The following is a 13486-nucleotide window of genomic DNA, read 5'->3' as shown; positions in this document are numbered from 1 at the left end:
GACGATAAGCTGTACGACATGGGAGCCATGGGGACAGAAGACCATTAAGACGTTTTGCAATTCTATAAGTTGGCAAAGGGATCCGTGAAATTATTGGACGAAGGGGTTGCGATTTTTTGGGGAGTTTTTTTACAGACCGATAAGCCAGGCGCCAATTCACCCCTTATCCTGCAGAACAGCGGCACTGGCAGCAGTGATTAGTTTGCTACGCTCAGTCATGAGTTTGTTGGATCTTATGTGATGAGCCGGAACTTCTTGTCGTTTAAGATACAGTTTGGCATAATGATATTCCTTTTTGTCAGGTATTACGTAGAGGGATGATTTGTCCGCTCGCCGAATGATCATTTCGTCTGTTTCTCGAAGTTCCTTGCCGCGGTCCTGAGTTCTTGTGTGAATATCTTGCTCCTATCATTTCCACGCTTTTTCATGCTCTCCCCCAGTAAGCTGTTCTTTAGATCCTTGTCTACGGTAATCTTGTCCTCTTTTTCCAAATTCAAGATGTCCTGGTAAATAATTTCAAGTTCTAATTTCTTTCTAAGTTTATCATATTTCGACAACACATGACAATTAAGTCCAAGATTAAGCACCTCTTTTTGCTCCTCAGTAAGATCATGGTGAGATAAATTGATGTTACCATCGGCAGTTTCCGGTAATGCTGTATGTCCACGATGAAGCTTTGAGAACTTTTTCAATATTCTGTTTCAAGTAAGATGTCTAGCATCACATTCAGTCACGTCAAGTTCTTCAAGTAGTTTTTGTTTTAGTTCATGTTCAGGGCAACATGCCTGTAGCTCTTCTTCTAAAACTTTTCTCTTCTCTCTTAAGAATTTCACAGGCCGTCTTCTTTTGCTGCAGTTCGTGATTCACAGGTCGTTCTCTATATGTTTGGATAAAACCCTTTTTTAACTGCCTGGTCTTGTAGCTTTATGTTGGAATATTTTGGGAGAATCCTTTCCTTTATGCACGTTCGATTACAAATGACTGCTGACTCAGCATTGACGAGCTTTTCGACGCATCGTTCTAGTTACCGGGCTTTTGACTTGGCATTGCCGTTAAGATGAAAGATGGTTCGCACAAAATTATTCATGTATTCGTCGCTCTTTGCATTCTTAGTTTCGAGGTCCTATCTCATCGTCGGAGAAGACTGAATGGCAACAGAAATAGGCCTTGAGTTTTGAAGGATCAAACATTGTGCGCTACTATTGGAAAACATTTTTTGCTACGGAGAACACAAATGAACCATGGCTAATTGAAGCAAGACAGAATCCTATTTTCAATCTGATGGATATAGCATAAATTCATAATGGGAACGCCTAAAAGATCCAAACACATTGCCACAATCACATGAATAGTGCTCACCGCCCACCACCTAAAAGTTCAAGGGCTGTACAATAATTTGTTTGTCTGTTTAGGGCTAGAGAGAGTTCGGTCATGAATATGCTTACCCAAATTTGAAGGCGCCTTCTGTCATTGCACGTTCGTAAAATGTCAGTGTTGTCTGTCAGTTGTTGTGTCAATGTCCTGTCGTCATCCAGAGGTCTGCAAAATACAAGGTCTATTTGCAAACGTGGCCATTGCAAGAACCATATCCAACAGCCTTGTTTACAATCACGCCGAGCAATTGCCACGCCGAGCCTTGAGCAATTACTAAAAGCCTGTTCGTTGGAAGTTCCTTTCCGCGGGCCTGGTGGACGAATGTATTGCCAAATTTAGGGTGTTGCGATAGGTTCACCTTTAGGACCTTCATTCGCTAATTTCTTTATGGGATATGTAGAAGCCGACACAATGCAAAATGACGACATAAGACCAGATATGTACTGTCGCTATGTAGACAACTTTGTGGAAGTTAGGGACACTGACCAACTAAAACGTCTCGAAAACATATTTGAAGAGCAGTCTGTTTAAAATTCCCAAATGAACGAAGTGCGCAAAGCATAATACCGTTTCCCGACGCGACTGTTGATGGACAACGACAGCAATTCAAAACGACTGTACGCCGAAAGCGGACCAACAAAGGGCGGTGCTTAAAAGCTGACAGTGGGTGTCTTCGACGCTACAAAATTAGCGTCATAAGGTCATTCATTAGACGTGAATTTAAGCACTGCTCTGATTGGGCAGAACTGCGTTCAGAATTGGTAAGGATCAGACACATCTTGGTGAACAACGGTGTTTCAAATTCTGACGTTGAAAAACTAAATTCGTATATATTTGGTTTTCAACGTCGTAATATAATACGTCGCAATATAATGTCGTAATATAATACGACATATGACAAGACACTTTCACAGCAAACCAAGACGAGACAACCAACCAACCGTTGAACTGTATTATCAAAATGAAATGACATCTGCTCACAAAAAAGACGAAAAAGCCCTACGGAAATCATCTCACATGTAAAAGGCAAGAACGAGCGCAAAATTGACATTGTCATTTATTATCGCAATGAGAAAATCTGTAACCTTCTTTGAGAAACAGCCCAGACAAACCCGACAAACTAAATGCACCAATGTAGTGTATCAATTCCAATGCAACATCGAAGGCTGCAAACTTCGTCCCATACACTACATTGGTGTGACCACAACGACACTCTCACGACGCCTGACAATGCACTTACGTGACGAGGCACCTCTGGACCACATGGAACAGGAACACGGTAGGCGATTGACATGGCAACAACTGACAGTACTGACATTTTACGGAGGGGCAATGACAGAAGACGCCTTCAAAATTTGGGAAAGCATATTCATTGACGAGCTCTCTCCAGCCTTAAACACACAAACAAATCCTTGTAAACCCTTGAATCACTAGGTGTTAGGCGGTGAGTACTATTGAAGTAATTGTGGCAATATGTTTGGGTCCTCGTAGTGTTCCCATTATGAGTTTATTCTAGATGTGTCAAGGTGAAAATATGCTCCTTTCTTGCTTACCTTAGCCGAGGTTCAAATGTGTTTTCCGTTGCAAAAAGATGTTTTCCAATAGGAGTGCACAATTTTTTGTCCTTCAAACACAAAACTTATGTCTTGTGCCCTTCAGTCCTCTCCGACGATGAAATAAGATCTCGAAACGTAAGAATGTAAAGTGCGACGAACATATGAGTAATTTTGTGCGAACCAGTTTTAATATAAATGATAATAGCCAGCCAAAAGCCCCGAAAGTAGAACGATGCGTCAAAAAGCTCGTCAATGCTGAGTCAGTAGTCATTTGCAATCAAACATGCATAAAAGGAAGGATTCTGACAAAATATTTCTATATATATATATATATATATATCAAAACCTCTGAAAACGCAGTCTCTGGGTCACCCCATGTTGGTAAATACTTTGTGTGTAAGGCGCGCGTGCGCACACACACGCACGCAATCATTTTTCTCTTTCTCGTCCCAAGAACAATCATGAAAAACAATGCCGAACTGCCAATATGGACGACTGTGGCATCAGCGACGATATAGCGAACTTGGCCTTGCGAACTCGCCCTTCATGCTTTCAATACTCGTGTCTGCGACATTATTCACAGTACCCTCACATTTGTATCGTGTTTGTACTTGCCGCGTTGTGACACTGAAATTCAGTGCGTTCGCGGGAGGAAAGCTTGATTTGGTTGCCTTGGCTCCGATTTCGGTCGCTGCTTACTGGTAGGGCTGGTTGGCAAACTGCTCTGGTGCTTTGTTGCCAATGGAGTGCGCACACGTTGTCAGTGAGATGCCCACTGGTGCGCTTCTCGTCACTTATCATTCATTACTACTTGCTGTACTTATGTACTTATGTACTATGTACTTATGTAACACCACGGGTAAACCGTGACATAGGAAACTCTTTTCGGAACAATCACTTAATTTGTGTAGGAAGTTCGACCGGTCGTTGTATTCTGATTTACGCTCAATCCGTCCCCTCGCAACAAGCAGATTCGCAATCGGCTACCGCACGGCAGCCGATATTCTTCTCTACTCGGGTAGCTTTCAAATGGCGCGGACCCGAACATCACCAATGCTTGGACATCTACATCACCAATGCTTTATAGGCTCACCAATGGACCTGCTTGGCCATATACTTCGCCATAGACTTACCCACTCCATATGACATGGAGAAGTCTTTAAATTAGTCCATGCTTCATCAAAAACCAAAAATTCGACTCCAGCGCAGGTTTGCGGCAATGTTCCGTTCTCTTCTTTTGCGGAGATAGAAATGACTGTGTTAAAGTTTTGACATTCCTTTGGAAGGATTTGACTTCATACAACTTATTTCAGTCCACTGAAATACTAAATTTTCATCTTTATTGGAATTTACCAACCAGAGAACTGGAATTACAAACTGCAAAAATTCCTCAGCCATAGTTGACAATTTTACAGGGGAATGGCATGCTTATAAAATGCACACAAACACATAGCTTACAAAAGGAACTGAAATACCATGATTAGGTGAAAAACAGTATAATTCAGCTATTTCTGCATTTTCAGGAGGTTTAGGGGGATACAAGCCAGGTATGGGAAAATTATATAAAAAGATGTGGATTAACAGATAAGCTTTAACTTCCCTCAACCCCTTTAATGATTTATCAACTTTGCTTAAACTTGGACAACCTATTCAGCTAATGGAGTACTTTTATCAAAAGTTATATCTTGGGTTGAAGCTGCCCTCCCCTGGCACTTACCTTTTTGTGCTCCTTGGTTTTCTTTTGTTTCAAAACACGCCCAGATGTGTGCATGCATTGCACACCACACAGAGCACATGACCGAATGGCTGAACGCTGCCAACCACAGAAAGGAGCCAGGCTTGATTGAACAGACTGTCTGAAAGACAAATTGCAAGTCAATGCTCACATGTATAGGACAAGAATCAGAACACTGTTAGCGTAAAATGATAGGAAATTATGAAATGCAGGCAAACTGTTTATAAATATTTAAACCGCGCATGACAATGATGTAACTGCTTCTGAGGGAATGTAAAATGTTATATAATGTCTGATGCCAAAATGCTTCGAAAACACATGAGCTCAACACCACAGGCCAGCTCATTACAGCTTACAATGACATCGATGGTTTAGAGCACAGATTGTAGTACATGTACAGAAACATTAATAACAAGAACTTCATGTAATATATGACTTAAATAATTAAACTAATAAACATAATGCATTTATGAAAATAATGCTATATACACACAATTCTTAACCTATACAAAATGGTATACCTGGTTCCTGCCATGACAAAGAAGATCCCACGGTTGAGTAACAGAGCAGCCATGCTTGGTCCGTCTGTCACCACAACAGAATAATAGAAAAGTAGCTTCTGGAAAAAGCATGGCATTCAGCAAGTGCATAAACAGATCCACAGACAGCAAAAATATTGAGATACCGTATGATTTTAATGACATTAATAGCTGATTGTTCAACAGCAAGGCTAAGCACTACACCTGAGCTGGGTCTGGGTTGAGCTGGACATGTTAAGAAAAGATCAGCAAATATCAAACAAAAAAATAATTATACCAGGGCAGGTAATTAAGGAGCTTGTTCAATGAACATTCAGGTTATACATGAAACAAGCCAGTGCCCTATATGATATGTTCAATACATTCTGTCCAGTAACAATAGCAGCAAAATTGGAATAGGTTAAGACATGCCACAGCTCACAGAGTGCCCTAGTGACATGACCATACACATATCTGCTGTGGAGCAGGACAGCTAGCAATTTGGAAGCTAGGGAGGATGGTGGCTCCATCCTCCACATTTGGGGAAGTCAGCATTAGGTCACTGGCACCACACAGAATAAATCAATGAAACACAGCTCAGCCTCTATGCCGACCAAGCACTTTGGCTTGGATAGGAAGGATGGAGATCCTGTCCTCCAAATTTGGGGAAAGTTGGCATTATTTCTTTGACATTGCACGGAAATACACAAATGAAACATCGCTCAGCCCCCCCCCCCCCTCGAGTTGAACGAATTCTTCGGCTTAGGAAACCAATCAGTACATGCATAGATAAACGATCAGCTAATAACGGGTCAGTTTTTTACAAATTATGTCATGAGCACAAAAAGGCTCACTGTCTACAACAGACTTCACATAGGCCAAATATAAATAGCGTTAGTATCGCAGGTCTAACGCACGCTAATAGATCAGCAGCGCCCGCGGAATCTACGTCCTCCGTTTATGGCTTAAGACCGTAATATATGTCACAAACCAAGAGCCTTTTGAAATACTTTTTCAAGAACATTCAGGCGAGTCAGCGACACTACTACTTTTCCACTGCTGCCGTCGCCTCAGCTATCTCCGCTGGCGAAAGCCGTCGTCAGGATTTTCCTCAAGACTGTTCGCTCTCGACTCGACGCGAAATCATCACCCCCTATGGAATCTGGTGACCTTGAACAATTGCGACAATATTTACAGATCAGTACGCTGGCGCTGATGCTCATGGTCGCGGTAACTATAGTTTGCGCAACGTTCAAGTTTAGGGGGTCAAATCCCCAAATGGCAAAGTGGGTCCCCGAGATGAGAAAGTGGGCCTCCTGCGAGCCGGGATAGGCCCTATAAGTCAAAATGGGCCCTGTGCATGTCAGAATGAACCAACTGCAGGTTAGAAGGAGCTATCGTCAGGCTAGAACAGACTCATAAATTTTGAGGCCAGAATGTGCCCTCCGCAGGCCTAATTGAGCCTTTCTACAGCAGGGCAGGGTAGGCAGTGCGGGGGGGGGGGGGCTTCCACATGCCGGAGTCAACAATGGGCGTTTTTCAGGTCAGAATGGGCCTTCTACAGGCCAGATTGGCTCTCCACAGTCAATATAATCGGCCCTCTATTGGTCAGAATGAACCCTCCACAGGCCAGAAAAGGCCATTTGTAGCCAATGATGACTTCTCCACAGACCAGAATGTGCATTCTGTTGTCAATAATGGGTATCCAAAAGCCTCAATGACTCCTGTGCAAACTAGAGTGGATCCTTCACAGTCGGTGAAAGAATTCCACAGGTCAGAATGGGAACCCCACAAGCCAGAATGGGACTCTAAAAACCATATTGATGGGAACTGCAGTCAGTCATGGGGGTCTACCAGTCTGAAATAGGAGCCCCTACACATGGGTCAGAATAACCCATGTATAGGCCAGAAGAAGCCCAGGGGCCGTTTATCGACTGTCGAGGCCCCCTCGACAGTCAATGATGGACCCCCATAGGTCTCGAGAGGCTCGATGAGCCCATCGGGACTGATGACCAAAGGCCCGATTGGAGACTCGAAGGGCCCAAAAAGTTGGTCAGAGGTCATTTTCAAGGGCCCCGTCCCGCAGGACTAGGCCTTCAAATATTAGTCAGAGGGCCTCCTGCGCCGATTAGGACCCCCTGAGAAAAAGAGGGTCTGCTTGTCAGTTAGGAACTACCAACAGCGAAAAGTAGACCCGGCCGCGTCAGTCTGGGCTCTGACAGTCCATCTCCCGCGCAGAAGCGAGGCTTGGGTCTGCGGTTTGCGTCGGTCGGGACCCTGAAACAATATGGGGTCATATACGTCAGTCAGGGGGCCCAAAATGCCTACCAGGGGATCCCGTGCCCACATGGCGTCGAAATCCGAATGTCACGGGCTTCTGGCGTTGGTCGGGACCTTTCACGATGAGGGGGCAGGCATGAGATCCCCCAAGGGCCCTAGTACTGAGCCCGGGCCCTTCAACCCCTTTTAGCCAAAACCCAACACGCCGGACTGGGATTCCTGTACCAATTATTGGACGCCCGTGCCGTTAATAGACCCTTTTCCGTCAATGAGGCCCCTTTCGTCTATCCGAAACCAACTGCTCCGGCCAGAGGGCCTCTCGCACTAGGCACAGGGCCAATGTGCTACATTTCTCTAAAGCCCTCCGGGTTGACCATTCCGCGGTCATTGGCCGGGGGACCCTGGTCGCCAGATGGTCACCAGATTCCTAGTCGCCATGAAGCCAAACCCTTGGTCGCCATGACGCCAGAATGACGAAGTACACCGGGCTGGGACTAAAGGGTCTTTGAGCCGCTGGCCGAAAAATCTGAGAACAATGATGTGATGGTCTACACGCACGGGCCCCCTCCCGGGAGAAGAAAGAAGTCCACTTGGTGTTTGGTAGGTGGATCGAAACTGGGTTAGAAATTTGTATCCACATCGTCGACACACGTTTGCTTGAGGATAAACATCCTTTTTCAGAATCAAATAGTTTATTGTATACAAATAATTTTAAGCGTGCGCGCGTGCAATCTTTCCTTACAAAAATACTGATAGCAGGCAGTTTCCTTCGAACCGAATGCGTACGAGAGGTCTGCGATAGATTTAATGATTTATTTTGCGGTGGGTTACGATTTCGCTGAGAATACGGCAAATATTCAATTATGACCAGAACGCCGAATCTAGCTTCTATATTCCAATGCCACCTGCTATCACGGTCAAATTTGAATTCCACATCACTAGAGAATTGTCAGCCGATTTCGCAGTTTCAAGCAGCAGAATACCCACAAGCAGGTGAACTAGTTTCCGGAAAAGTCATGACATTTTGAGGTACTCAAATGACGGAGAACTTCATATTACCCAAAAGCTATCAACCAATTTTGGAGCGTCACGGATCTGAAAATTCACAAGCACATGAGCTAGCGTACGTCAAAAAGTCGTCAACTTATCGATGCCGTCCTTCACGCTTATTTAGCCTTGAAATATGACCTTAACATGTTAGGACTTAGTAGCGAGAGGTAGTTCATGCGTTGGTAAATATTCTGATGTTTGAAAATTCGAAATCGGCCGATAACTCTTGGGTGATATAAAGCTCCCCATCCCTTGAGCCCGACAAAGTAAAACAATAGTTCGACCGTGAAGAGTAACCTTGAAAGGTCAAGAGTTTTTGACGGACGCTGTCTTAAGCGCAGCCGGGTATTTTCATGCTTAGAGATTCGAAGTCGACCGGTAGCGTCTTGACGAAGTGAAGTTCCCCGTTAGAAGTTGAATTTGACTTTTAAATCCACGTATTATTGAACACTTTACGACAGATTCTATATTTTTGTATGAAGTTTGACAATGAGTCGCATTCTTAGAAAATCGAAACTCGTCTTTTAATAAATTGCTGCGTAAGTATCTAACTTCACGGACGTGAACCGGGTGGCGTTGGCTGATGCAGGTGTGTGAAAACGACAATGTGTCGTGAAGTGAAGTTTTCCAAATCTTTTCACGCACCATTTGTGCCCTTAAACGACCGACTGAAACAGTTATTTCACCTGTAAAATTTTGAAGTTGATCCTTTGAACGGATTAACGTTAAAGCAACGATACACATTTCACTAATGCGTCAAGGGTTTGTGTTGCTGTAAATGCTAATAATTCGGATGCCAATGCAAATGCGTTACTGACCGGAAAATTGCTAAAGGGAGATTAACGCCCTGGACTAATTTTAACGCGAACCAATGAATTGCATAAAGCGTTCGACGTTACTACTTTCCGATACGAGGTCTCCTTTCCGCCCGCCCGTCCATCGCCATTTGGGGGCCGATGCCGCGTGGCCTACGGAGACTGCAACGACAGGCGACGGTGTTTTTGGTTCTGAAGTCTGACAAGCGCGCTTGCTCAAACATATCTTATAAGTTTTTGTTTCCAATGCTCGGTTCTGAAGAAAGCTTAACATCCGCAGGTGAACAAGGCTAACATAAGTTGGCCGTATCATTGCATTAGGCTTACCTCATTTCAATCTATAATCTTTAGGCATCTATGTGTAATCCACAAGCCCCTCAATATCTCTGTAGAATCCGGAAATGTTAGCAACACCCTTGACTGCCATCCATTTAGAAAACCCACTGATCCAATGCAAAATGAATAGCGCGGGCTAGCTTCATTAGTTACATCTGGTATCTTCCTTCCATCAACTTCTAAGAACTGGCAGCAGTAAATGTTTTGGCGTTTTCTCACTTATGTTGCAGTTAAGGAAAATACAAAATAAACACAAAACAAAGGAAATGGAGCCGCTCAAAATTTGCCCAGCCGTATTCGTTTGGGCGGACTGTTTTCGTCCACAGGGGTCCTCTGTCAATTTCGTATCCACCTTGCCAAAACTTATGCCCGTGCACCTGGGGATTTATTCAGCGACTCATTCAGCGACCAGTTCCGATTTCCCTCAGTAAAAGTCCTTTCGATCAATCACCACTCGCCCTTAATTTGGGAATGCATACGAAAAAACAAGGGATGGTTGCGGAATTTGATTTTTATATTTCTTAAGATATAGAGCCCACTTTTTGCTCAGAAAAATGTCTGGGATCAGCGCCGGCGCTGAGTGGTGCTTGTTGCGCGAGCCTTAACACCTCCATTCAGTCGTGGAACTCGGGTCAACGGTAGAGTTTTACCGCAAGAGGTTAACGTGCCGCAACGTTTGGCATTGTCTGTCCTACTCTGATGGTGAGGTCCTCGGACGTCGCCTAACCTTTTCGCATCTGCTGCTGCCGGCCGCAATCCAAGCCAGCTTGGGCTGAATATTGAGCACCTAAAACCACTCGAACCCTTCGCGCCACCAGCAGGTAAGCCAAAGCGCAGGCGCTATAACCAACCGAGTTATTGGGACGCACTAGGGAGGCGAAGGGAAGAGCAATCATTGAGCACCTCGCCAAAGTCAGCAAATCTTAGCGTGGTGCTCTCATCGTCTTTCGCAAATGGAAATCAGGCACAATTATCGGCCCGAGAATGCGTCCTTTGCTTTTGCTATGATTTGTTGTTCTCCATTCTAAACAAGTCATATTATTCTGCCGATGTGTTTGGTAGTGCTGATGCGCTTTTAATGCTAAAACTTTTCCGCAAAAACCAGAACCGACATTTCCCTACCCTTTCTTCAGTAGTTCGTCCCAGTAATTCAGATGATCGTAGTTTTGAGATCCCATTCACATGCTGGAGGCGAGGAGGGTCCAAGCCGCTTCATGCGCTCATCACTTAGCTCCGGCTGACATGAACTGCGGCCGGTAGCAGCCGGTTCGGGAATGCCCAGATGACGTCACAGTCCAACCTTCAGCGTAAAGCGGGGAGTGCCAGGCGCCTCAGCACGATAAGCTTTCGCCGTCAAGTCCTACCGTTGACCCGGAGTTGCATTATCGAATGGGTGTGTCAGGGCGCACGCAACCAGCATCCCTCAGTGTAGGCGCTGATCCCATGAATTCATCCAAGCAGCATATTGAAACGAAATCCTTTAAAAAAATCTAGAAGAAATGAAATAGTGCAGCCAAATTCTTCGTCTTTATTTCGTTAGTTTTGCCAAATTAAGGCCAAATGACAATGCATGCATACCATCCACTCGTCTGATATGCGAACAGAACCGACGTACAGCAGCCTCTTCCGCTCACTTCGATTCCGGTCACGGTTCACTACCACACCGTTGAACCAATGGGCCGACCATCAAACGCTCCGTCCCTCTGATCTGGCTGCTGCCGAGGATACACGCCTGGGCTCCGTCCTTCTGATCCGTCTGCTGCCGAGGATACACTTCTGGGCTCCGTCCCTCCGATCTGTCTGCTGCCGAGGATACACGCCTGGGCTCCGTCCCTCTGATCTGTCTGCTGCCGAGGATACACACCTGCATTGTGACTGTTCCGCACAGCCGCTTTGTACTGCATTGCAGTCTAAGGTTCCATAATTGGCCCCCAAGAAACAAGAAATAAGGTGCACTGGAGAGCGAGGGGACATTATTTTTGCTGTTTTTGTACCTGGGCACATTACTGTTAGCATCACATTAATTTCGCACCAAATAATATTCGGTAGGTTTTTAATGTGTCGTCATAGCAGCTCCTTCATGTATTAGGACAGTCTGCAAGTGTTTGACAAGTTTTTCACATGGTACCACCTGCCCTAAGATGAGTAACAATTGACTGCAGTGTGCAGCAGCTGTTAAAAGTACAGGGTAGCCGAGATGAAAGCCAACCCGTCTTCTCATCAACACTCAAGTGTGTTTGTCACAAATCGTCACTTTAGTGGCATTCGGCTGCCAATTGCCTGGCAAAACACGATCAGCAAATTGCTTTAACTTTACATTCTAACAGTTTGATTTATATGTAGACATATCGTGGCAGTGTGCTCAACAATTTTCCATTCGCTCTAGTCTGTACATGCCATCCACGCCTATCGACATAAAACTACCTTTTTGCGCCTCGGGCCACCTTCAGTGAACCATAAGCGATACCGGTTTTGGTAAATCACAAGGACACGAACTGCTAAGATATTTGTATCTGTGAATTACATCCCATTCTAAGCTCTTCACAAAAATGCAGCTTCCCATCGCCCTGAAATGGTAGGCCGTTCGTCCGTGGCAAAAACAAATTGGAGTGCTACGTTTTTAGACAGTCATTTTCGTAACAAATGACAATTCTATCCATAACTTGGGACGCAAATTAAAGTGGTCGAAATCTGGGGAGAGATCAATTTTGGGGCAGGTCCGGTCTATTGACTCAGCCCCCAACCCCAACTGACTTTAGATTCCAGAAAGTGATACCCCCGGTTAGCATGAAAGTGTCATTCCTGTAAATGAATAAGGTTGGTGTCCTGGGAAACGATGGGCATCACTAATCATTGCCACGCTGTTAGTGAGGCTGTCTGAGACCAAACGTGCGCCTGTTTGTTTAGTGCTCAGCATGCACAATAAACCAAGCTTGACATATCTGTCCCATACCGGTAGGCGCCTTCGCTTATTATCTGAACGCTAAAACACTCAGCCGGCTTGCATTTGAATCTGAAGTGAACTCTTACAGTCCCATATATTTTTGGGGACATGCTGCAGAGTCTTGAACCACTGACCCTTACAAACCCCTTCATGCCCATCGATAGTGTAAGCTAAAATGTCTAAATAAGAAACCGGGCTGACTAGGTTTCATCTCCGCCGTCCGTATTCCACTCTGGTGCACACCGCGCCTCTGGCCGGCGCCCATTCCGCGGACCGGACTCCCGGCCGTCTTCCGCCTTCGAGGACCGTGCAGGGCAGGACAGGGTGTCGCGGGCTAGCACCTATACCGCGGACCTGACACCCGGCCGCCAGGCGCTGGGGAAGCGGGCGTTTGGGGCCGTCACGGGACAGAGACGAACGTTTCTTCGGCAGGGTCGGGGACCTGACGGCGGCCGCCATGTGCCGGGGAAAGACGGGTCTCCACCGGCAGGGTCGGGCGGCGGGGCCCGCGGCCGGCGCCGGTTCCATGGACCTGACGGCGGCCGCCAGGCGCCGGGGAGAGGCGGGTCTCCACCGGCAGGGTCGGGCGGTGGGGACCGCGGCCGGCGCCGGTTCCATGGACCTGACGGCGGCCGCCATGTGCCGGGGAGAGACGGGTCTCCACCGGCAGGGTCGGACGGCGGGGACCGCGGCCGGCGCCGGTTCTATGGACCTGACGGCGGGTCTCCACCGGCAGGGTCGGGCGGTGGGGACCGCGGCCGGCGCCGGTTCCATGGACCTGACGGCGGCCGCCATGTGCCGGGTAAGCGGATTTCCATGAGCAGGGTCGGGCGGCGCGGCGCGGTGGGCCGGCACCAGTCCGCTCCGGTGGCTCACGG

At 46.3% G+C, this 13486-nt stretch overlaps 1 protein-coding gene across 1 annotated transcript in view; it reads right to left on the bottom strand.

Moving 5' to 3' along the window:
* The window catches only part of LOC119097839 (translation initiation factor IF-2, mitochondrial), a 32803-nt gene extending 27540 nt beyond the window's left edge, over positions 1–5263 (bottom strand). Inside the window, exons 1-2 of the mRNA XM_037220792.1 lie at positions 5187–5263; positions 4648–4786 (exon numbers count right to left, since the gene is read on the bottom strand). Of these exons, the coding sequence (XP_037076687.1) occupies positions 4648–4786; positions 5187–5239 (192 nt within the window). The 5' untranslated portion in view covers positions 5240–5263. The remainder of the gene's footprint in view (positions 1–4647; positions 4787–5186) is intronic.
* Between the last annotated feature and the right edge of the window lie 8223 nt (positions 5264–13486).

Source organism: Pollicipes pollicipes, unplaced genomic scaffold (assembly GCF_011947565.3).
Source record: "Pollicipes pollicipes isolate AB1234 unplaced genomic scaffold, Ppol_2.1 Scaffold_4530;HRSCAF=5331_pilon_pilon_pilon, whole genome shotgun sequence".
NCBI classification, from domain to species: domain Eukaryota; kingdom Metazoa; phylum Arthropoda; class Thecostraca; order Pollicipedomorpha; family Pollicipedidae; genus Pollicipes; species Pollicipes pollicipes.
This window is presented reverse-complemented; position numbering and strand designations above follow the sequence as displayed.